Genomic DNA, 24,099 nt, shown 5'->3' on the forward strand with positions numbered 1-24,099 from the left:
ATTGTTTGCAAAGGTTGTGACTTGGAAAAGATCCTGAGAATTCAGAAGAATCCTGTGGCTACATAAGACAGAAAATGAGGAAAGAGAGTAGTGTAAATGAAACTTGAGAAGTAGGCAGTACCAGATCAGACAGGTTGTTGCACAGTCTAAGGATTGGGGTCTTACCCTAATAGCACTGGGAAGTCATCTGATTTGCATTTTTAAATATTTGTTTATTCTTTTTAAGTAGGCCCCGCATCCAATGTGGGGTTCATATCCAGGACCCCGAAATCAAGAGTCATGTGCTCTACTGACTGAGGCAGCCAGGTGCTCCCAGATTGGCATTTTTAAATGAGAAATATGCCTGCTAACAGTAAATAGGATTTGAAGGGAGTAGTTATTAAGTATAGCAGAAGGGAGATACAGAACTAATTAAGGAAGGGATATACATTTTGGTAGACTACATTGGACTAGAATGGTGAGAGTAGAATGAGGAAATGTGGAGGTCTTCAAGTTTTAGCTTGAGGGACTTGATTGATTGTAAGCAGAGGATGAAGGAGAAGGACTGAAGATTTCTAGGCTTCCAGCTTGAGCAGTTAGGTGGATGGTGGTGCCATTTATGGAGTTGATGAATGTACTAGAGGAAAATAAGTTTGGATATGTATAGATGGATTTACTTTGAACATAGTCAGTTTGAGGTGCCCGTGAAATCTCTAGGAGGAGATATCAGTTGGTACATTTACAAATCTGTTGCTCTTTAAGGTATTTAAGAATCCAGTTATTGGGGAAAATATGAAAATAAGGACGACTCTTCTGTAGAAGGGGTAAAAGGAAAATGTGAGAGCATCTGAGCTGAAGCTAATCTAAATGAAGGACAGCTGGGCATACAGACTAGAACTCCAGAGAATGCTAATGGAAAGTTGGAGAAATGAATTTTATTTCAAAGATATGCTGAAAAAGCAGTTACCTTAAAGGATTAAAGATTAGAATGTGCCCACTGACAATGAAGTATAAAAGCTTTTAAGAGGAAAAATAGCAATCAGATGAAGACAGTTTTAGTGAAATTTAAGAGATAGTTATGACTTAAGAGGATATGCACCTGAGGTAAATATACTTTAGTTCATTCCATAGAACTCATTGCCATCCATAGTCTCTTTAATGTAAAGATGTGAGAGGAACCCTTGTAGGTCTAACCAAACTGACATTATTGAATAATATTAAACTTTAACTATTAAGAAATTTTATGTTTTTTTCTCTTCCTCCTTTTTCCCTCGTCCCTTCTGCTTCTATCTCTCCCTCCTCTCCACCCCTCCCTGCCTCCATCTTTTCCTTCCTCCCTAGGAGGGAGCTAGGACGGAATGTAGAGTTGTGATAAATGGGATATTAAGAGAGAAAAGTTTTTGTTGTTTTTTAAACCATTAGGTGACTTACTGGTCAGATCTTTATTTTAAATGATTTTGAGTCCCAGTATAATACAGTTGGCCCTTGAATAACACAGGTCTTGAACTGTGCGAATCCACCACAGATTTTTTTGTTTAATGAATACACTACAGTACTGTAAATGTAGTTTCTCTTCCTTATGATTTCCTTAATAACATTCTCTCTTCTCTAGCTAAATTTATTGTAAGAATACAGTACAAAATATATATAACAAAATATGGGTTATTTAACTGACTGTGTTATTTATTGGTAAGGCTTCCAGTCAATAGTAGGCGAATATCAGTTCAGCTTTTGAGTTATATGCAGATTTTCACCTGTCCTGTATTTCTTATGGTTCTTGACAAACTGAAGAGTCACATGTTTGCAATCACTACCAATCATTTTTCATTCTTTCATTGTTGTTATATTGCTCATCTACCCTGTGGTTGATGCTATGATAAAGTAGAGTAGGTTATAATTCTTGCTTTTAAGGTGCTCACTTCAGTGGGCAAATGAGAATGTGAGATAATCAAAATAGAACACTAAATTTCATTAGAATGGTAGAGTTCATTGGCAGAATAAGTGAGAACTTCAAGTAAGAGGCAGCATTTGAATTGAGTTTAAAGAATAATGGGGGAAGTTAACAGAATTTTAGAAATTGAGGTGGGAGATAAGCAGTGGCACAAACTTAGCAAACTCTTAAGACTTACTCCATTGAGTCCTTGATTTTGACAAGCAGTAATGGATGAAAATTATCCCCATATAGTATAGTTGTGGTCTTGTCATAACATTTCAAGAAATTAAAATGTTTTAATGAAAGCAAATTGTTGTTATCCTATTTGTCATCTGCCACATTTCAGTTGAAATACTTGTGAAAATAGATGCAGTGTCAGTAGCACCTGAAGTAGGAATATGAACAGTTTGGGAAATTTTAAAATAGCTTTGTGTTTTGATATAATTTCACACTTACAGAAAAGTTGCAATATTATAAGGAATCATGTATATTATATATTATATAATTATTTTTCTGAACCATTTGAGAGTAAGTTGGAAACATCATGCCCTTTTACTAGTAATACACTTGTGTATATTTTCAAAGAACAAGGACATTCTCTTGATAACTACAGTGCAATTAGCAGAATCAGGAAATTTTTTATTTTAAGTTTATTTATTTATTTATTTATTTATTTTTTTAATTTTTTTTTTCAACGTTTATTTATTTTTGGGACAGAGAGAGACAGAGCATGAACGGGGGAGGGGCAGAGAGAGGGAGACACAGAATCGGAAACAGGCTCCAGGCTCTGAGCCATCAGCCCAGAGCCTGACGTGGGGCTCGAACTCACGGACCGCGAGATCGTGACCTGGCTGAAGTCGGACGCTTAACCGACTGCGCCACCCAGGCGCCCCTAAGTTTATTTATTTTTGAGAGACAGAGAGAGCATGAGCAGAGGAGGAACAGAGAGAGAGGGAGACACAGAATCCGAAGCAGGATCCAGGCTCTGAGCTGTCAGCACAGAGCCCCAGGCAAGGCTAGAACCCACAAATCGTGAGATCATGACCTGAGCTGAAGTCACATGCTTGATGAGTTGAGCCACCCAGGCGCCCCGGGAATTTTTTTGTTTTGATTCAGTATAATGCAGTCTACAGGCCACGTTTAAATTTTGCTAGTTGTTATATAATGTACTTGATAGCTAATTTTCAAGTCCAGGATCAAATCCAGGTTTGCACACTGCATTTAATTGTTATGTCCCTTTATTCTCTTTTACTGTGAAACCATTCTTTAGCCTTTCTTTATATTTCTTGACGTTGATATTTTTTTGAAGAGTTCAGGCTGTCATATGTATTCTCATGATTACATTCAGATTATGCATTTTTGACAGAAGTGCCCTGGAAGTGACTTTTTGTCCTGTGTGTATGATATCAAGAGTGCATGATTTTGAATGAATGAATATAGTCAGTAATCTTGTAGTAACATTATACGGTGACAGATGTTGAGTAGACATTGTGCTGAACATTTCAAAATATATATAAATGTTGAATCACTATGCTGTACACCTGATACTAATATTATATGCCAACTATATTCAAATTTTTAAAAAAAGAGTACATTTTTGTTTTGGTTGCTCTCATACTCGTGATGTCTGTTAGATCATACCATATGTTATTATCATTTTTCTCTCTGTAAATAAGTACTTTTTGGACAGATACTTGAGACTATCTTCTTTATGAAACTTTGACCTATTAATTTTAGCATCTACTGATGTTTTTTAATTTCCATGATTTCTCCTATATATGTTAGTTGGCATTCTACATAAGAAAAGAGCTTTCTTTTAAGTGGCTGAGTCAGTTGGGTGTCCAATCTTGATTTCGGCTCAGGTTATGATCCCAAGGTCGTGGGATGAAGACCCACATTAGGCTCCACACGCCATGGTGAGTGTAGAGTCTGCTTAAAATTCTCTCTCTCCCTCTGGCCTTTTCCCCACCTTGCATATGCTCTCTCTCTCTCACTCTCTCTCTCTCTCTAAGAAATAATATGGGGCGCCTGGGTGGCTCAGTCAGTTAAGCATCCGACTTCAGCTCAGGTCACGATCTCGCGGTCCGTGAGTTCGAGCCCCGCGTCGGGCTTTGGGTTGATGGCTCAGAGCCTGGAGCCTGCTTCCGATTCTGTGTCCCCCTCTCTCTCTTCCCCTCCCCCGTTCATGCTCTGTCTCTCTCTGTCTCAAAAATAAGCAAACTTAAAAAAAAAATTAAAAAAATAAATAAATAAGAAATAATAATAAAAAGAGCTTTTTATTTTTTTATTTATTCATTCAGTTCTTTATATTATTACAGACTCATAGATTCTTATTCAGTGAGCTGTATACTCTGTTGCTGTCATCATTCTAACGTCCAAATCATTCCACATTTGGCCAGAAGGATTCTTGTCAGGCAGTTTTTTGTGTTCTTTTAACATTTATTCATTGCTGTTTCAGTATAACCTACTTTTTGGTACAAAAAAAACCCTTTTTTTCAGATTTCAATTTTCTGTCCACCAAACCCGAAATCAACCTCTTCTCTTAGGATTTTTGGTTCCTTCTAATGGAGAATGGCATATAAAGCCCAAGCTTCTGAATCAACCCTCTCTCCAATGAGCTTTGGTTACTTTTATTAGAAAAACATTTACATATGTATACATACATAAATATGCCACATACACACCAAGATCTGTGCCTTGGTGGCTTTGTCATTGCTTAGTCTCTCAGCAAATGTGTTTGTGTCTGTGCATATACATGCATATGTATATTGATTGTTTTTAGTCTCTGTAGATAGGTCAGTATCAAAATAAATAAGATATACATATGTATGTATATGTGCTTGGGTGTGTATACACTCATGTAGATATACACCTATATCGTCTTATCTATATGGATGGATATACAGTAAAACATTGGATGGCGAGTAACTTGTTCTGCATGTGTTCTGCAAGATGAGCAAACATTTCTAATTTTAACTTTAGATAAACGAGCAATGTCTTTCAATAATAAGTAGTATGTGATGCTGAATGTCACATGATCACAACTGAGCCAATGGTTCTTCTCTCTCTCTCTCCGGGATTGTGGGTAATCATCAATACAATGTTGCGTTTCCATGATCCTCAAAAGGGGGCAAAAGCAAGTGTCATTGGATAGGTTCCTTGTTAAACTTGCAAGGAAAGAAAAAGATTCCATCGAGCCAATAGATAGCAGTGAATCCATTAGTAATAGTAAAAGGCATCCTACACAATAACCCTCTTCTCTCTGATTTCCCTCACACCAGCCACAAAGGTTCTCAAGGGTAAGTGCAGGTTATTTGTTTATTTTTCTGTATATTTTGTATTTTCTTTTTTATTTTGTATTATATTACAGTATTGTAATCATTTTTATATGAATATTTTTTGGGTTGTGGAATGAATCATCTGAGTTTCCATTATTTTTTCTGGGGAAATTCACTTTGATATACAAGTACTTTGGATTACAAGCATGTTTCCGCAATGAATTATGCTCATAAACCAAGGTTTTATTGTATTTGTAAATTTTAAATACATATTAAAATATATGAGATACACACACACATGCAACGCAACAAATAGAAGTGCATATACTGATATCAAGAAATTTTTAATTAATCAAAGCTCAGGTGAAGCCCTAAGACAGAATAATGAGACCTTAGAAAGGAGAGAACTGTAGGTGATTTCTTTCTACTAAGCTCTTAGTGCATTCACCAAACCACAACCTCAAAAACTGAAGGGAGATGACTTTTCTCAGAGGTAGCCAAGAATCTCCTACCCACTTCCTAGGCCAGTAACATGAAACTGATGCTGAATTGCACTCTTACAGTTAGCACTATGAAGTGACTAGGTATCTTATATCTATGAGGATGTAGAGATAGTAATTAAGAAGGAGTTGAGGCTGGAGGGGCTGTAGAAGTGGCATACTCTGGAAACTTCATTCAGTGTTTCTGACAATAAAAGTACTACAGATGCTCAAATTACCTAGTGGTAAAAGTCACTCTCAAAACAACATAAACTAGCTTTGGAATCAGCCATGCTGAATTTTAGCTGCAATATTTTTGCAAATAAACAGCAAATAAAATATTATAAAATGCCCCAAATTAAACTCTATCTTCTTCATATTAGCTACTGTTTTTCACCTTAAAATCTGAGAACACCATGTGTATTGTATCAAATATTTTAGTCTGAAATTTATGAGACTAAGAAATCCCCAGAAAGAATTGGGAGGATAAATGAGTAGTCAACTGGGTTACAAGGTTCTCTTTTTTAGGCTTGTTTCTGCTATTTCAGTAGTGAATAATTAGAGAAAAATAAAAATCAAAAGATTATTGGGTACCTAATCCCACTTTTGTGTGAGGTATAATCAAGTGCAAGCTATAGTCTTTATTCTCAAGGAATGTAATCAAGTAGAGGAAATAAGACTTAAAGAGGTAGTATTCTGAATTGGTGAAAGATTCAGGAAGTACACTGAGTCCTCAAGAAGGTTAATAAGACAAAATTCACACCTAGACATGATAGTGAATCTGAAGTCCATGAAAGACATAGAGAACATTATAAAAGAAACCAGAGAATGAAGCCTGATTACCGACAAGCTCAATTAGACCTATAGCAGAAGTTTTCACTGCAACTATGAAAAGCAGAAAATACCAGAGAAAATAATTATTGATCTAGAATTTTATGCCCAAATAAAGCTATCCATTGTTGAGCCCTAAAAGTAAAAGTTGCATTGAATATTTCTAACTTTCTGTTTTGGGGACAACATGTTCTAAGTCAAGTCATTGCTTAGAGCTAAAATTCCCTCCCAATTGCACTTTATTTGTTTAGAAACAAAATGAGTAAGACTGATTTCTTAAAAGCCATGGAGTTTTTTATTCTTAATTAAATTTTGTTTTGTTTTGTTTTTCTTTTTCTTTTGATGAACACACATCTTCATTGTGGCCTCTTTTCTCCCTTTAATTGTGGAGTTTGCTCTGTTAATCTTCAGATCAATATCTGGGGTGTTTAGGATAATTTGATAGTTATCTAGTTGTGTTTGTGGGACTAGATGAGCCTAGGGTCCTCCTAGTCCACTGCCATCTTGCTCAAAACATCCCACCTTGGAGCTTAAGTGTTATTTTTATTAATAAGCGAAGTGGAACTGAGTAACACATAATAGATATAATTTAGAATGGATTGTGTTAAAAGCAAAATTCTCTCTCCAAAATATTGTCAAACTTCCAATATGGTAAAACCTCATAATATCAAACTTTTTTTACATTTGTGATACATTTATAAGTCACACTTCTACACTGACTTCTCGTGACTTATTTGTGAAATCAGAGCTTTCTAATTAAATGAATAATATTAAAAGGAGATGCTTAGGTAGAACTAAGCTGTTTTCAACTGTTCTTTAAATATCTATTTAATAAAAATACCATGTACGTTATTATGTTAAGTAGGAACTGAGAGTAAACCGTTGCTTTACTGTAAAAATCATTTAATTTCATTTTGTCATTTAGAACTAGATTTTTACCAGGTTGATTAGCCTAAGGCTCTTTAAAAGCTGTTCCTTTTAAAACATTTTAAAATTCAAATTTTATTAATTCATAATTCAGATAGGTAACCTATGGAGTCTATTTTCTGATGTTTTCTTTGATTGCAGGAGGCAGAGGTATAGTTAAATCTTTCAGAATTTTTCTTTCAGTTCATTTTATTTACCTTTGCACCTCAAATCAGGATACTCTTAACATTTAGTTATTCTCTTTAGGGGTATATATGACTAACAATTTATGAGGTTTGTCGTTTTGTGTTTTGGGCTGAAGTTCTTACTCTCCTAATAAGCCCAATAGACAAGTTTTTATCTTATATTTTTAATAAAGTTGTGAAGTAAAAATTGTTATTGCTGTGAGTCAATCAGGCCAAATTTAGTTTGTTGCTAATGAGAGGATTTTCCTCAGAGTAAGAAAGAACGGAAGCTTTACAATTTTTTAAAGTGAACTTTATATTTTCACTTAATTATTTATATTAATTCTCTTTTAACCAGTCATATCTCTTGTCGTATATGTTTATCATCTCACTTAATTTCCTAAGTCCAGTTCCAAAAGGGTCTGAAATGTATTCTGGGTAGCTTCTTAGTGTCACCCACTGTACTCCCCCACGCCGCCAGAATAATTTTAGTGCTTTTGTAGTGGTAAAGGGTACCAGTGTTCACTTCTTGTTTAAGGATCAGAAATAAAGCTGAAATGTATGAGATACATTATAAACACACAGCAATTGCTCAATAAATCTCTAAGGTAAATTTATTGCAGGGTGAACATATCTTTTCTGTTGGAAGTACCTCATTGAGAGTGTATATCAGACTTCATTTTCCTTCCTTCTGTGGTCTATTTCTTTGATCATTCCTCCTCACTTTGTTAAAACTTTGTTTAGTTTCTAGATCAATTAGCCCTGAGCTAGAAAAAGTTAGTTAGACTCTAATTCCTTAGAAAGCGTTATTCTCTTGGTAGCCAACAATCAATTTCATGAATATATAGTCTTAAAATTATTTTTCTATCTTTTCCATTGTGGTTTTATTTTTGTATATCTGGCTTCTTCTTAGGAATTAAAAGAAATCCAGGAAAATTGTCAGTAGTAATTTTTTTCTTTCTGCTGTTTCTTTCAAGTAACAGCATACTGTTTCACAGGTAGTGCCAGTATTTATAACAGTGTTCTCAGTTTCTGCCTCATGTAACTAATAACCTTGCTGTCATTCATTTTACTTTTCTATAAGCTATAATCACAAAATACATTCTAGCTGTTATTTTGCACAAACTGTTATCTGTTAGATCAATTAAGAATAAGAAAATTTAAAAAAGTATATTTTACCTTTATTGGTTCTTTCTCTCATACTATTCCTTTCTTTAGGTACATTCTGACCTATATAATTTTCTTTCCCTCTGAATAATTTCTTATAGTGTGTTTTGCAAGGCAGTTCTACTTGCAAAAAAATTCCCTCAATTTTTTTTTGTCTGAGAAAGTCTACTTCTCTTTCATTTTTGAAGCATGATTTTATTGGATACAGAATTTTAGATTGATGGTTTTTTTTCTTTCAAAACTCAATATTTTCTTTCAAAATTTTTCTTTCAAAACTCAATTCCTCTTGCTTACATTGTTTCTAAGAGAAGTGTGATGTAATTCTTATCGTTTTTCTTCTGTAGCTAAAATCCCCCACATTCCCCACTTCTCGAATCCCCCTTGTCCCTGGTGTACCTTCTTTCCCGATACTCTCTTTGTATTTGGTTTTGTGTAGTTTTAATATGATAAAACTAGTTATTGTTTTTGGTACTTATCTTTTTTGGAGTTCTCTATACTACCTGGATCTGTAGTTTTGTGTCTGTCATTAACTTTGGGAAATTCTGAGCCATTATTTTACTTCACATAGTTCTTTTATTCCTTTCTTTTTATCCTCCTTCGGGTATTCCCATTATACATATGTTAAACCTGTTACAGTTGTCCCACTCACATAAACTGTTCCACTTTTTCATTGTTTTTTTTTTTTCTCTTTACATTTTTGTTTTGGAACTGTCTATTGACATATCTGGAAACTCTGATTCTTTTTTTTTTCCCCCTCAGCCATGTCCAATTTACTGATGAGTGCGTGAAAGGCATTCTTTATTTTTGTTATGTGTTTTTTATTTAGCATTTATTTTTTATTCTTTCATAGAGTTTCCATCTCTCTGCTTACATATTTACCTATTCTTTTATGTTGCCCACTTTTTCCAGTAAATTCTTCAGCATGTAATCATAGTTGTTTTAAATTCTAAGTCTGATAATTCCAAATTTTCTGCCCTGAGTCTGGTTCTGATGCTCGATTTATGTTTTCAGACTGTTTCTTTTTGTCTTTTATTATGGCTGGTTATTTTTTGTTGAAAGCTGGGCATGCTGTTTTGGGTAAAAGGAACGTTGGTAGGTGGATCATTAGTTTGAAGTTTTATGTTTATCTGGCTAAGAGTTAGGTTGTGTTTTCTATTTGCTATATAGCTCTCGTGTCCAAGGCTAAAATTTCCTCTTCTTAGTTTCTATCTTCCTTCTTTGAGTTTTCCTACAGACCTTAAATGGGTGTGACTCCTACAGTTCTTTAGCTATAACTCCCTGTTATTTTATAGGAACACTACAGATCTGAGGATCATGTAGTGAGGTGTGGGAGGAAATATTCTATTCTTCATTAGGTCTCATTCATTTAGGGAGCCTGAATTGGGCATTTCCCTTCCCTCATGTCAATTAGGCTCTGGTAAAATAGTTTCTCTTATGGGCAGGCCTTATTAAGGAAGACAGAAAGGTCTAGAATATTTTTAAATGATTACTTTTCCCTTACGCACTGCAAGAAGCAGAAAGGGATTTTTCTCTAGTCTTCACAGAGAGAACCTAGTAGGGCTCCTAGAAATAAAATTCACGAAAGTTTGGAGACTCTGTCTTTAAGGCTGTACCCCTACTGTTTTTAATTCTTAAGCTAGAGTTTGAATTGTTTTATATTATGGTGTAGAGGAAAGTTGAGAATTAATTGTAATATTGTATTTCATATTGACTTAAGGTATGAACTGCTGAAATAGTTTAATTATTGAATTCTCAAATTACGTCTCTGAAGTATTTTGCTTAGTGGTAGAAGTCATTTGGGTTTGAACTAAGTTTAATTGTTTTTATTATTGCTTTAAATGTAAGGATCTTTTGTGATTCATAGGTAATAGGAAATTTTTGAAAATTATAAGCTACTCATTTTAGCTAATCTCATTTAGTTATTTTTCTTGAAGTGGCAGAGCATTATATGACTTCATACATACTTTTGTCTGACCATACATATTTTTAGTTTATTTTTTCCAGTTTACAACACTGCTGCCTTCGGGTAACAGTATAATGAACATAATTTTAACTACTACATTAAGATATGGGAATACTATTTGATTAGTAACTATTAATTATTGCCTCATTCTAGTATAGTGAGTGTTGTAGTGTTTGAAATTATCATTATTAGTCAAGGAAGCGATGTTCTAGCATGCATCTACTATACTCTTTCAAAATGAATTAATACATATACATAGAAGAAGGGATTTTGACCTCCTTCAAGACATCTTAATTTTCTAAAAAAAAAATCATCTTCTTATTTTGCTACATAAAATTTGACTTTTAATTATGTTGCTGCTAAAGTTATCCTCTGAGATATTGTGCATAGATGATTAAAGAGTTTTTTTTTTTTGAGGGAACGACACTCCTTAAAATGACCCTTGAAATCTATTAAATCATTGCTTTTACTCAGCATCTCTTTCCTCATTCTCTTTCCTGTTCTTCATAGAAATAGTACATTAGCTTTCTAGTTTTGTGGTAACAAATTACTGTAAATTCAATGGCTTAAAACCACACAAATATACTGCCTCCTACTTCTGTAGGTCAGAGGTCCAGTATGATTGTCACCAGACTGAAATCAAGGTATGCACAGGCTATATTCCTTTTTGGAGGCTCTAGGAGAGAATCCACTTACTGCTTATTTGAGTTGTTGGCAGAATTCAGTTCCTTGTAAATACAGAACTGAGGTCTTGTTTTCTTACTGGCTGTTTAAAGGTTATCGTGCCTTTTAGAAGCCACCACATTTGGTTTATGGTCTCCTTCCTCCAACTTCAAAACCAGCAATGACCATTCAAGGTCTTTTCACTTTACATCCCTTTCTTCTTCTATGATCTTCCACTTTTAAGGAGTTAAAGGGTTAGATTGGGCCAATTTGGATAATCCAGGAAAATCTCCCCATCTCTGGTCCTTCACCTTAATCATATCTGCAAAGTTCCTTTTACCATGTAACATAAAATATGAATAGGTTTCCGGAGTTAGAGTGTGGACATCTTTGGGGAACTGTGTTTCTGCCTGCTGCAAACAATAATACTAATTGGTGCCAGATTTTTCTGGAATAATTTTCCTTTTTTTTTGTTTAGAATACCTCTGACCTTTCACTTTTTGATTCAGTAAATACAAAAGAGGTGTTAGAATTTAGTCAAGATACAAATTCCTATATGGAAATACAAATCAGATACTATTCCTATATGGAAATTGTAGGGAAATAGGTTCTAGAAACGCTGAAAAAAGCAGAGTATTGCCTTGAAAAGCAGAAAGTCCTTGTATATTTTTGTGAGTTTATATTAAGTGGCCCTAAATTTTAGTATTAAGGTTCACAGTTATTCACACAGCAGCAAGAAGTATGCCATCACAGGTAATCAGTAAGAAGTCTCCAAATTTAGTATCAAAACTTTTCAGTTATGAAATAAGTAAGTACTAGGGTTGTAGTGTACAACATGATCACTATGTCGGATGCATAGAGGAGTTTTTAAGAGAATAAATCCTAAGGGTTCTCATCACAAGGAGAAAGTTTTTTTCCTTTTTAAAATTTTTGTTCTTTATTTTCTTTTTGTTTTATCTACATGAGAAGTTGGAGGTTAGCTGAACCTGTTGTAATCATCTCACAGTATATGTAGATGAAACCATCATGCTGTAATGCCTTAAACTTACAGAGATGCATGTCAATTATTTCTCAATAAAACTGGAGGGAAAACATTCAAAGATAGAAACTCATTCAGAGTAATAACATAATAATTCATGTGGGCTTTGATAATGGATGACATTACATCTTAATGTGTTTTTTCCCCCCCCTACCTAGATCATCACGAAATATGTATATGAGCTCCTGGAAAAGGACTGTAATTTGAAAAAAATCTCTATACCAGTAAGTCCTGTTTTTAAAAATGCTTAAACTTCCAAATGAGTTAGTTTTCAATTCAGGAGAAAATGGTTATATTAGTTTAACTGTGGTAAGTTTAAATGTTAAGGTTCTAATATGTTGATATTGATAATGATAATATTAAATACATCTGTATACCGCATTTCATTGTGCACAATAGTTCTTTGAAAGTAGTACTTTTAAATGTAGAGGCAAAAAATACTAATAACCAGACTTTTTTGAAAAAGGTGATGCATTTAAAAGGCCCGTTCTCATTTAATTTATATAATTTATTTTTACTTACATATCTGAAGTAAACTAAGGTACTTATTGTTGCACTACAAATACACCATCTCTTTAAATATTTCTTGATTGTTTATATTTTTATGTCCATGTTATTTCCTCTGGATATTCCCAAATTCATTCCTCATGCTTCCTGGTTTTTGCAGAGCATTCTTTTCAAATTTTGTACATTTTGCCATTTTATAGTGAAAAAGTGAGATTTGTTCTCAGTATCAAATTTGCAAAAAAGTGTTTTAATGTAAAACCTGAAATAGTAAGCAACAAACTGAAGAAATAGTTATCTTATATGTGAAATGATGGTGGTACTAGATTACATGATCCTTGATATTGCTGACAACTCTCTGATTTTATGATATATAAAAATCTGGAAGGCTTAATGAATAATTAATTTAAGACACAAAACTGTGCATATAATTACTTTGTTTACATGAAATTTTGCATGAGATTTTTAAATTCCTTGGATAATGTTACTCTATGAATTGGAGCGTTTGAGGATTTCTTAATAATATTTATCCTCACAAATTAATTCATACTTCAATATTTAAAAGGAAAATCTATCTTATATTTAGTTTTACATAAGTAAGCTAAAATGCTAGGTCACAATGCTAATCATTTATTCATTTATTCAACAAATATTTGTTTAAGTGTCTTTTAGGTGCTGGGCACTGTTCCAAGTGCTTGTGATGTACTAGTGAATAATATATCATTCTGTTCAATAGCTACACTGACCCTCATTTATTTGGAAACTTTTCTTTCTTCTGTTCAGTCTACCTTTCTTGTTAATTTTATTTCTTTCAAAGTTTCTGAAGAATGATATTTAAAGAGACTTAGGTTTATTTCTTGTTACAACACAATTAATATTGAGTCATTTAACTCTGTAATACTTGCAGTTACACGGAACTTTTAAACTCATTTCTGTCCCTTAGATTTCCAGGAGAAATCAGAAGATATTTGGCCTATAGATTATGTTATATGATTAAGTTTTACTATTTTATTTATAGAAAGCCTGGGATGAGGTTTAAGAAGACTTTGTTTTATAGATCTGATTATTTTCCTCTCATTTAAATTTAGACTATAAAGCTAATTAACATAGAAAAAATTTTACCAAAATGAGACGTATAGTAAGTGTCATGTCCATTTTTGGTTAGCAAAGATTTCCTGATTTCATGAACTGAAAAGAAACCAAAGTTTTTTGGTTTGTTTTAGGAAATTAATATCTCTCCTCAAATTGTCGTCATATATTTTATATAGTTGTGAAATTTTTCTTGTGTAATTATTTTCTCCTGAGTTCTCTTAAATCCCAAAGCCAGCATTGAAAGTGTCTTGTTTTGTTTTGTTTTGTTTTGTTTTGTTTTGTTTTGTTTTGTATCAGAGTTGTTCTTTTTATTATAGGAATAGCACCAAAGTTTTTTTTTCTCTGATGATGAACTAAGTTTTAGTTTTATAGAACTATTTAATAAGGAAAGAGAGACTCTTCTCTTTTCTTCCCTTTTTTTTTTCTTTTCATAAATAACAACACCCTGTGGAAACCCATGATCTGATGGTAAAGATTATGATCATGTATTATGTTTACTCCCTATCCTACATATATTCTCATGTACACATTATTCTCAATTGTAGTGTCTCACACTTGTATAGAATTTTAAATCACATAAATTAATAACTTGATTATAAATTTTTGTTCATTTTATTCAGTCATATTTAAATAATCATCACAATTAGTGGGGTTCATGAGTATCCTAAAGTGAATGGTTAACTGCTAAAAATTGTTCTCACTGATCAGTTGGTCTTTGAATTTGATTGGTCAATAAAGTGAGGTAGTGCACTAGAATGACTTTTATATGCACTCCTTAATGAAAGCTCAGTTAATGAATTACCACTGTTTGAAGATAATGGCCTGAACAGCCAGTTTCAAACTTAATTAAGCTAATGATGAAAATTATGTTTTAACCATATAGATATTGTACTGTTTAAACTCAGCACTAACTTTATACAGAGAAAGTTATAGATACCAACTTTAAGAATTCTGTGTTGAATTCAGATGAATATAAGCCAGTGACTATCTCAAATACTGCTCTTACTCCTTAATCATTAATACCACTACATTTCTCATTTTCATTGTTTTTTTTTTTTTACCCTGAATATTCTGGTGTTTTCATGTTTTTAAAGTCAGTTCTTCTGCATGTTCCAGTAAAACTTTTATTCATCTATTCATGGCTACCTTAATTTGCAGCCCTTTAAATATTCTTGAACAGCATTGTAATATAAAAAACACATCTTTATCTTCTGAAAATAAGCACTCATCCAGTTTTCAAGTGATTACTGTGGAATTTAAAGTGCCAACATTCCATTGCTTAAAAAGTTGACTCAGTTCCTTGTTAACAGGGTACTTAGTCAAAGAGAGAAAGAAATAGTGATCAGAACCTACTAGAAAGTCTATAGCTTTAGAGTTTGGGTTTTTTTTTTTTTATTTGTTTGTTTTTTCTATTAAGATAAACAGATGTCCATTTCCATAGCCATTCCAGGATCCGTTAAGGCCTCAATGATTTTAAGAGGTATTTTATTTGTGCACATTTAGGCATACTCTTTGGTAAATGAATGACTGGGAACCTCTTTGACCTCTGTTTTATTATACACTGACAGCTTTGCTGTTTAATTTTTCTTCTTACCACTTCCCTTTTTTAAAAAAGCCATTTTAACGAGTGATTCCTCTCTTTTTATATAACATTCTTTGGTAAAAAGGAATTTTCTTCTCACATTTGGTTTTCTCCATCTCTCATCTACTTCCCTTCCTCTCACTTCAGTCAGACCTGCTGTCAGCATCATAATCTGGACATCGCATGCAAGAGAAGCTAATGTGACTGCTTGACACTTCATACTTCTGTTCCTGCATACTTAATTGCTACTAATATACAGCTATTTTTTTTTAATTTTTTAATGTTTATTTTTGAGAGACAGAGCATGAGTGAGGGAGGGGCAGAGAGAGATGGAGACAGAATCCAAAGCAGGATCCAATCTCTGAGCTGTCAGCACAGAGCCTGATGCGATGCTCAGACCACAAACTGTGAGATCATGACCTGAGCTGAAGTTGGACGCTTAAGCAAGTGAGCTACCAGGCACCCCCACAGTTATATCTTTTTAATTCTTAGCATTGTGTAGCTCTTTTAAAATTTCTTATAGTCATATATCACTTTCATCTCCATATATGCTTTCTGAATCAGGCAAGTATTATAAGAAGACTCATTATTTAGTTAAATACCTTTTATTTAAAGGAGGTCACTGGTGATGCTTGATAACATTCCTTATTCCAAAAGTTTATTCATTCCTTTATTTACTGAGTGCCTACAATGTGCCAGCCTCTCTTTTAGGCATTGTGAATGTAGCTGGATCCAAACAGAAAAGTCCATGCCTTCCTGGACTTGCATTCTAGTGGTGGGAGAAGATGGTTAATAAACAATTATAATACATATATAAAGTAAAGCATGCAATATATTAGACTGTGCTATGTACTATGAAGGAAAATAAAACAGAATGGGGCTAGAGAATTCTCGGGGAGATATTTAAAATAGGGTGGTCAGGAAAGGCTTCACTGAGGAAGGGATTTTTTTCCAGCCCTGTGGCTGTGCTCTTCTTGCTGAAATAATTGCTCTTTGTGCTGTTTACACAAATGGCTACCAGTCTGTTTTAGAACTAGAGAAATTTTAATATTTTTCTCTTCCCAGGAATAGTGACTGGGAACATTTAGAATCTAGGACATTTTTTTTTTTGGTGTCCAGAGTTTTTGTCTATTTTTTAGTTTCATAAATTTATGAATATCTAATATTGATAAGTGAAGAGCTGTTTCATTATATAGTATGTGGATTGACCTTCTTTATTTGAGGATCTATATGACCAGGCACCTAGACTTTAGCTTCTGGCTCTGACATCTGCACAAGAGCTTCCATTCCTAGTCGATAAGGTTATAGGAATACATAAATAACATTCCTTCAGAAAATAATTGTTATATGAGCCTGTGTTCACATTCTGAAGAAAATTTCAAAGGCCACTGACATAGAATAGTAGGTGATTGAATTTTTAAATAGTTCCCTCTCTCCCCTTTTAAAAACTTAGTAGTATTCCTGGGTAATATGTGATTTTCCAATAGGTGTATCATCCTATTGGGTTTTTCTGTTTTCTATTATAGGTGCAATATACTTCTGTGATAGAATTATAGACTCACTAGCTGTGTGATTTGGGGCAAGATATTTAAATTCCTTAGGCCTCAATTTCTTGATCTGTAAACGAGTATAATAATAGTACAACCTTAATGAGATTGTGATTGAGACCAACATTTACCATAGTATCTAGACCATAGGAAGCTTTAAAAAAAATCAGTTATTCTCATTTGTATTATAATACTAAACCTATAATATAGAGAGATATATTTCAAATATTCTTTTGCATATTACTATCATGTCTTTTATGCTCACCCACCTCATGTGTAATTGTTAATCTCTAATAAATAATGAATATTTTAATTTTTTTAAAGGTTTTTACTTCTATAATTCTGGAATAGACATTCTGTAATTTATGGTAGCCATGAGTTGTTTTCTCATTTATGCCTTTGCTTGATCAGAAAACATTTATTTATTACTTAATTTTTTTTAATTACAGGTAGATGCCACTGAGAGTGAACCAAAGAGTTTTATCTTTATGAGTGAGGATGCTTTGACAAATCCACAGAAACTGATGGTTTTAATTCATGGTAGTGGTGTTGTCAGGGCAGGTCAGTGGGCTAGAAGGCTTATTATAAATGAAGATCTGGACAGTGGCACACAGATACCTTTTATTAAGAGAGCTATGGATGTAAGTGCAATTTCTTTTATATTTTTTTTGACATTTTATAGCTCTGTTTTATTATAAGTTATTTATCCTGTCTCTTCAAAAGTACATTCTAAACATAATCCTATCTTTAAATTGTTTTTTATTTGTAGTGAAAAATTATCCTGTATTATTTTGCAGTTACAATGAAAAAATGGTATCTTAAGTGTACACAAATGTAGATAATGTCTTTGAGATGAATATTTTTATTCTAAATTTATTATTATGTGATATATCACTTAAATTATCAAATACTTATCAGTATTATTTAAAATACTTATAAAAAATACCAAGATGGCTTTTGGAAATCGTTGCCTACTTAAGTTAGAAGCTAAAGGAAATCTACTTGAAATTAATCTCTTATTCTTTAAAAGAAGAGTTAGAATAAGTCAGTGTTTGTTATTTCTTTTAAAAACACCAGAGCTCACAAATAAAATGCTTTAAGCATTAGACAAAGACCTGTAAAATGGTTAATTGAAATATTTACTGAAATACTTTATTCTTATTTGAGTTCTACCTTTTCAGAAACTGGTATTTTAAAATTGTATTCAAGGTTTTCTTTCCTATAATCGTGAAATTGTTTTTTCCTCACCTAGCGTTGTTACATCTTAATGTTTGGCTGCTTTTTTTTTTTGTTTGTTTTTTATTTAACTGTCTCATTCTTAAGTTCTTCAGTGAACAGGCAAATTTTGCAAAGTATATGTTTCTTTCAGATATGAATAGAGATTTTCTTCAGAAAAAAGGAAAGTGCTATCTTGTAGAAAAAGATGTCATTTAAGAACTTAAAGTTATTTAGGAATATATGTGTACATGTATGCATTATAGGAGCTACATTATTACATTTTTGTAATTACAAAGGGAGAGGAATTGTTTGAAACATTGATGATTGCAAAGGTCAAACATATGTTTCCTGCTCTGTTACCTCTGAAATGATAAAATTAAGGCCCAGCCCAGCTGGACTTTATTTTTATTAACAGATTTTAAGGCCCTTAAAATGCTTCAAGTAGAATTTCTTGGGTTAATTGTGTATTGTTTTTTCAGCCTTCATGGATATGCAGAGAACAAAAGACATTACTTTTGATTGGTTACAAACTTCAACAGTACTTTTTTAGTATTATTTAAGTAAACTATAGTAGAATTTAAGTAAAATAAAGTTTAGGGTGAAGGACATAAAATATTGTATTATTTAAACATTTATATCTCTAGTTATGAATCATGAAATTACCTTTCTGTCTGACACATTAGTTTTTGGTTAGAAGAGATCCTATCAGTGGTTCTGAGAACATTTTATGTGAAATGTGATCACAATTCACTGTATATTTGAAAATATAATTGAGTAAAGAAAATTCGATGTGTTTGTACATATAAATGCTTAGTGAAATATTTTATGTCATTACATTGGCCTGCTAATAGATCAACTAAGCCTTTCTTTCCTAGTTTTATTGTTGTGTAAGATTTTTCAAGGTGAAAGACTATGGTAAGTCATGCCAAACATCTGTGAATAAGCTATCTGTTGGTTTCCCAAACAGGAGGGAGGAAGTTTGTTGGTAACATTAGACTCGTCAGTCATTTTGTTCTTATAAGTAGAAGTGTAGTGTTTGAAGACTAACAGCATTTCACTGCCTTGACTGTTTTCTGCTTTTCCCAATAATAGGAACTCATGATTCCTTAAAAACAAACAAACAAAAAACAAAACAAAACAAAAAAACAAAAAACAAAAAAACCCCCAGCTGATTTCTAAGTACTTTAGTATTTAGTGTATTTAGAATTTATATGTTGTGTACTTTGAAAATTTTAAGTGATGTACTTTTTTCTTTTTGTTTTATATTAAGAACTTGAATATGAAATTTATTGTGGTAAATTTCTACCTGGTAAATATTTAAAAATGGGTATCTCTTTAATCTAGATAAAATGATTTGTTACTCTGGTTTTGCCTTTTCATGGTATTTCTCCGCAAGTTCTTTAAGGACTAGTTTCGGGGGGAGGGGCGGTAGGAGACTGGAGGGAAAGGGGTTGTATTCTAGGTAGCAAGCACAGGAAGACTAATTTGAAGGAGAAGAGCTACTTCACCCTTACCTTTTAGTCAGATCAGCTCTATTTGTTTTTATTTTGTGGAGTTTTTTCTAAAATCGTTTTTAAAGAAATGTTTCCAAAGTTTACAAAAGACGGGAAGCCACTACTCCTTTCTTCATGATCTGTCAGTTTTTCATATTACAAGTGAAGTAAATTCTGATATTTTTCAGGATAGACAATATGATCTCTACTTAGTATGGTTTATAATATTTCTGCTATGGCACCTCTTCCTCGAGCTCACCCACTCTCACTCTCTAGTGTAGAGTGTACTCTTGCATTAGTAAGCTTTCCTGCTTTCACAGCTGTAAAAAACAATTTCTGCTTTATCCCTTACAGATTTTTAGGATAAGATTACAGGTCCTAATATTGAAGTCATAGCACTGTAGGATTAAAACTTTTTCCCACCAGTGAAACCCTGCTTCTAAGTGGACTATTTTGTTAACAACAACTACAACAACAACAAATAGGTTTAAATCTATGGAGCCACTTTTGTTGAAGCTGGGGTGAGGATTGGAAAACTTCTATAAGGACCCCTGAGATTTCTTCCTGAACCCTAGGGCTCCATAGATCACAGTTTGAAAATAATAACAGATATTCCAGTCCTTGCATTTTAGATATATCAGAACTTTATTGTAAAAAAATTATTAAGATTTCATGTTGGAGAAATAGTACATATCAGATACTGTCCCCACAGCTTCTGAGGTTACCATAGCTCATATTTTTAGTGTTTAACAGTCTTCATTGCATATCATATTACTTGGAGTAAGAAACTGTATATCATATAGCCAAGTACTAATTATTCAGTGTTTGTGCAGTTTGAGAGTTACTCGTACGTGTTTCTTCTTTGATCTTTTCTCATGTGGATCTTTCTAGGCATTTCAGTTGGTCTCTGTAAAATGGGCAAGGAAAGTAAAGTCATTACATTACTTGAAGTCATTTAATTACTAATTGCAGATATAGAACAAGGGTGCAGAATTTAAGGAGTCAGTCACTGTCAGGGTTGTGCAGTATTTGTAGGACCCAGAGGATGAGTGCCTCCTTAAATTTTGCATCCTAGGCACCTCTCTGATCTCTCCCTGTCCACGCCTTGACTAATTGAGATGTACTGTCAAAAAGTTTTATGGAGAGTAGTTTGGGAGCCAATAGTCTATAGAGGCAAATTTTACCATGTATCAGAATCACGTGGACGGCTGGTGAAACACAAATTGCCTTTTCCCAAAACCCGATTTTGATGCAGATAGGTCTGGTTGGGGCCTGAGAATGTACATTTCTAAGACCATACCAGTGATGTGTATGCTGCTAATCTGAGCACAATATTAAAACCTCTGGTATACGTAACACTCTTTGGATGGTTGAGGTTAATTTATAATTTTCAGACTCTAAGTATAATGGATGAGGTAGAACTTGATGGCGATTATATTTAGTAAAAGTGTAAGAAGTTCTAGAAAATGTTTTATAATTAAATCAGTAGAGAAATAAAAGTTTAAATTATGAAGAATACTTTCAAAATACTATGTAACTGATGTACTCAACATGACAAAGTTTATTGATTTTAATAATTTTTTAAGAAGTCTGATTACTTCACTAAGCCTACATTTTTCCTAATTTCTCATAGCTGGATTATTTAGAAGAATCTGATGTTTCCATAATTACTTAATTTTACCATGCATGTAATCTAAAATTCAGGTAAGGGGTGCTTGGGTGGCTCAGTTGGTTAATAAGCAACCAACTCTTTATTTCAGCTCAGGTTGTAATTTTGCAGTTTGTGAGATTGAGCCTGCATGTAGCTCAGCACTGGTCTTGCACTGACAACACGGAGCCTGCTTGGTATTCTCTTTCTCCTCTTTCTGCCCCTCACCCCACTCACATGTGCTCTCTTTCTCAAAATAAATAAACTTTAAAAAAATTATAAGTAAAGTAAAATCAAAAGGCATATATCAAAATGGTGATTATCCTTTGCCAATCCTTCCTCATTTATTCTGTTCCTAGATATAGTCTGTCACTAGTTTTGGAGTTACTTATATGTTCCATATCCATATTTTTAAATTATAAGGCTGTTCTTTTGATTTATCAGTCACTTGATATTAGTCTTGTGTACTTATGGTACACAGGAATCTCTTTCCCATCATCACAGTTTTTGGATTCAATTAGCAATCAAGCTTTGCAATATTACTCTTACTTCAATACTGTTTATGGCTGAGCCAGATAGGTACTATGGTTACATTTCATTTTTGCTAAAGTTTTTTTTCATGGAATTGATAACTTCTTTCCTTTCAATTTTCTTTGTAATAATTGTTAATTGAGATCTTGATTGGCTTCTCAGTAATGTTTTTACAGGGCCAAACTTATCAGAGAATCTCATAGTTTTCTCTTCTGGAGACCTGTCTTTTGGAACCCTGTGGACTTGTGTTTCAGTCTTGACGGGTCACTTTCTAAGCTTGCCTGTCTACTTGTCTCTCATCCTGGGATTCCCCTCAGATTCTCTCTTATGTTTGACCTCCTCTCTCCTGGATCTAATGACGCCAGCGTTTTGGATATATGCCCTCATTTTGTTGGAGCTATCAAAAAGTGAATACGACATAAATTTCTAAAACCTTGTATTTCTGGGGGAAAAAAAAGTCTTTATTTTACTTGTTCCCTTTATTTTGATAACTCAGCGAGGCATAGCATTCCAAGTTGAAAATCATTTTCACTCTGAAACTTGAAGGCTTTGTTTTCATTGTCTTTTAGCTTCCAGTGTTTTAATTGAAAAGTCCAGTACCATTGTGATATTGCATGCTTTTGCTCCCTCTGTGGAAGATTCTTTTCCTTCTGCCTGGTGTCAAGAAGCCACTCCTATTGCTTTTAAGAAATTTCCTGTTATGGTGTTTTGTCTGTTTGTTTTTTATTGTTTTGGGCACTTGGTGATTGCTTTCTATCTGTACTATACCCCCATGATGATTCTCAATCCTTAGGAAATTTATTGTGTTTTTTCTTGATAATTTTAATTTTCTCTATTTCTAGAATTAGTATCTTGGTTTTGGAGTTGCTGATTGAATCTGTAAATGTTTTATTGAATTGCTAATACTTTCTCTCTTATTTCCATCTATTTTTGCCCTAATTTTGTTTTAGTAGGTTACCTACTTTATCTTTTAGCCCTTCTATAGAATTTTTAAAGTTCTATCATATTTTGGAATGGAGCTCTCTTTTGAATCATTTTGCAGACCTCTGCATAGTACACTTGATTTGAGCTCTGTGTCTCTCTCCTCCCCTTCTGTGGTCGTTTGTCCTTTCAGTCCTTTTCTGGATGTGTCTCAAAAGGAAACACCTTTGATTTCTTGTAGGGCTATCTGCACAATGTGAGATTATGACCTGGTTTTTGGGGTTTTGGTTTGTTTCTTTCTTAAGGAATGTGGTAATTGCACCCTAGGTGATATTAAAAGTAATGCCTCAGATTTTGGCCTCAAGGCCTACCCCTACTTTCTAAGAAAAGCACCTCAAAATTTCTGAGTTTTTCTGAAATTCTTTGGATGAGTTGACTTTCTTCCAGTCATGATCTCCCTCTGGAGGCACTTAAGTTTTTGTTTTTTGTTTTTTTTTTTTCTTTCCTCTGTAGTACCAATCCAGTTCCATCAGCTTACAGTCTCCTAAAAATTTATCAACATCTGTGTCCTCTGTTCTCTCCACACTCATTTGTTTTGTCTCATTTGTTTAATACCACCCTTCTTCTTCTTCTTTTTTTTTTTTTTTTTTTACTAATATTTTAGTATGATTTGTGGAAGAAATGGAGATAATCAAAAGAATTCAGTATACTTTTTTAATTACATGTTTTTTTATCTATCTTGTTGTTCCAGTGACAGGTAGTCACTTTGCAACTCATACTTTTTTAAAACAAATAACATTAAAGCAATTTTCTTTATAACAATATTCTTTGCAAACCTTAGGAGATATCCTTATGTAGTGACATTCATCACAGTGGAATGTTTTAGGATTTTCTTTTTGAAATCATTGATTATAAGGTAGCTAAATTAAAGAATATATAAACTATTGTTTGATATAAATTACATACTTTAAATGTTCATTTAGACCTTTAAATTGCTTGCTTCCCTTTTAATAAGCTATACTTAACTCTTCTATTCTAACCTTCTGATTCCTCTTTCTTTAGTGTATTTGGGATCCCCTCCTTTTTTGACAGGCACATTTTGTAAAGTTGATTGATTACAGTATTAGGATTTTTTTTTTT

General features: G+C 33.2%; 1 protein-coding gene across 11 annotated transcripts in view; it reads left to right on the forward strand.

Annotated features, from left to right (window-relative positions):
- Window positions 1–24,099, forward strand: part of ARB2A (ARB2 cotranscriptional regulator A) — a 431,807-nt gene that overhangs the window by 94,996 nt on the left and 312,712 nt on the right. For 10 of the 11 annotated variants that reach the window (XM_040448542.1, XM_040448600.1, XM_040448532.1 and 7 more), the window contains 2 exons: window positions 12,582–12,647; window positions 17,598–17,789. In XM_040448542.1, coding sequence (XP_040304476.1) covers window positions 12,582–12,647; window positions 17,598–17,789 — 258 coding nt within the window. The remainder of the gene's footprint in view (window positions 1–12,581; window positions 12,648–17,597; window positions 17,790–24,099) is intronic. The other variant, XM_040448595.1, reaches the window with a different exon arrangement.

The sequence above is a fragment of the Herpailurus yagouaroundi genome, unplaced genomic scaffold, assembly GCF_014898765.1.
Source record: "Herpailurus yagouaroundi ecotype Mexico unplaced genomic scaffold, PumYag 29, whole genome shotgun sequence".
In the NCBI taxonomy this organism is placed as follows: Eukaryota; Metazoa; Chordata; class Mammalia; order Carnivora; family Felidae; genus Herpailurus; species Herpailurus yagouaroundi.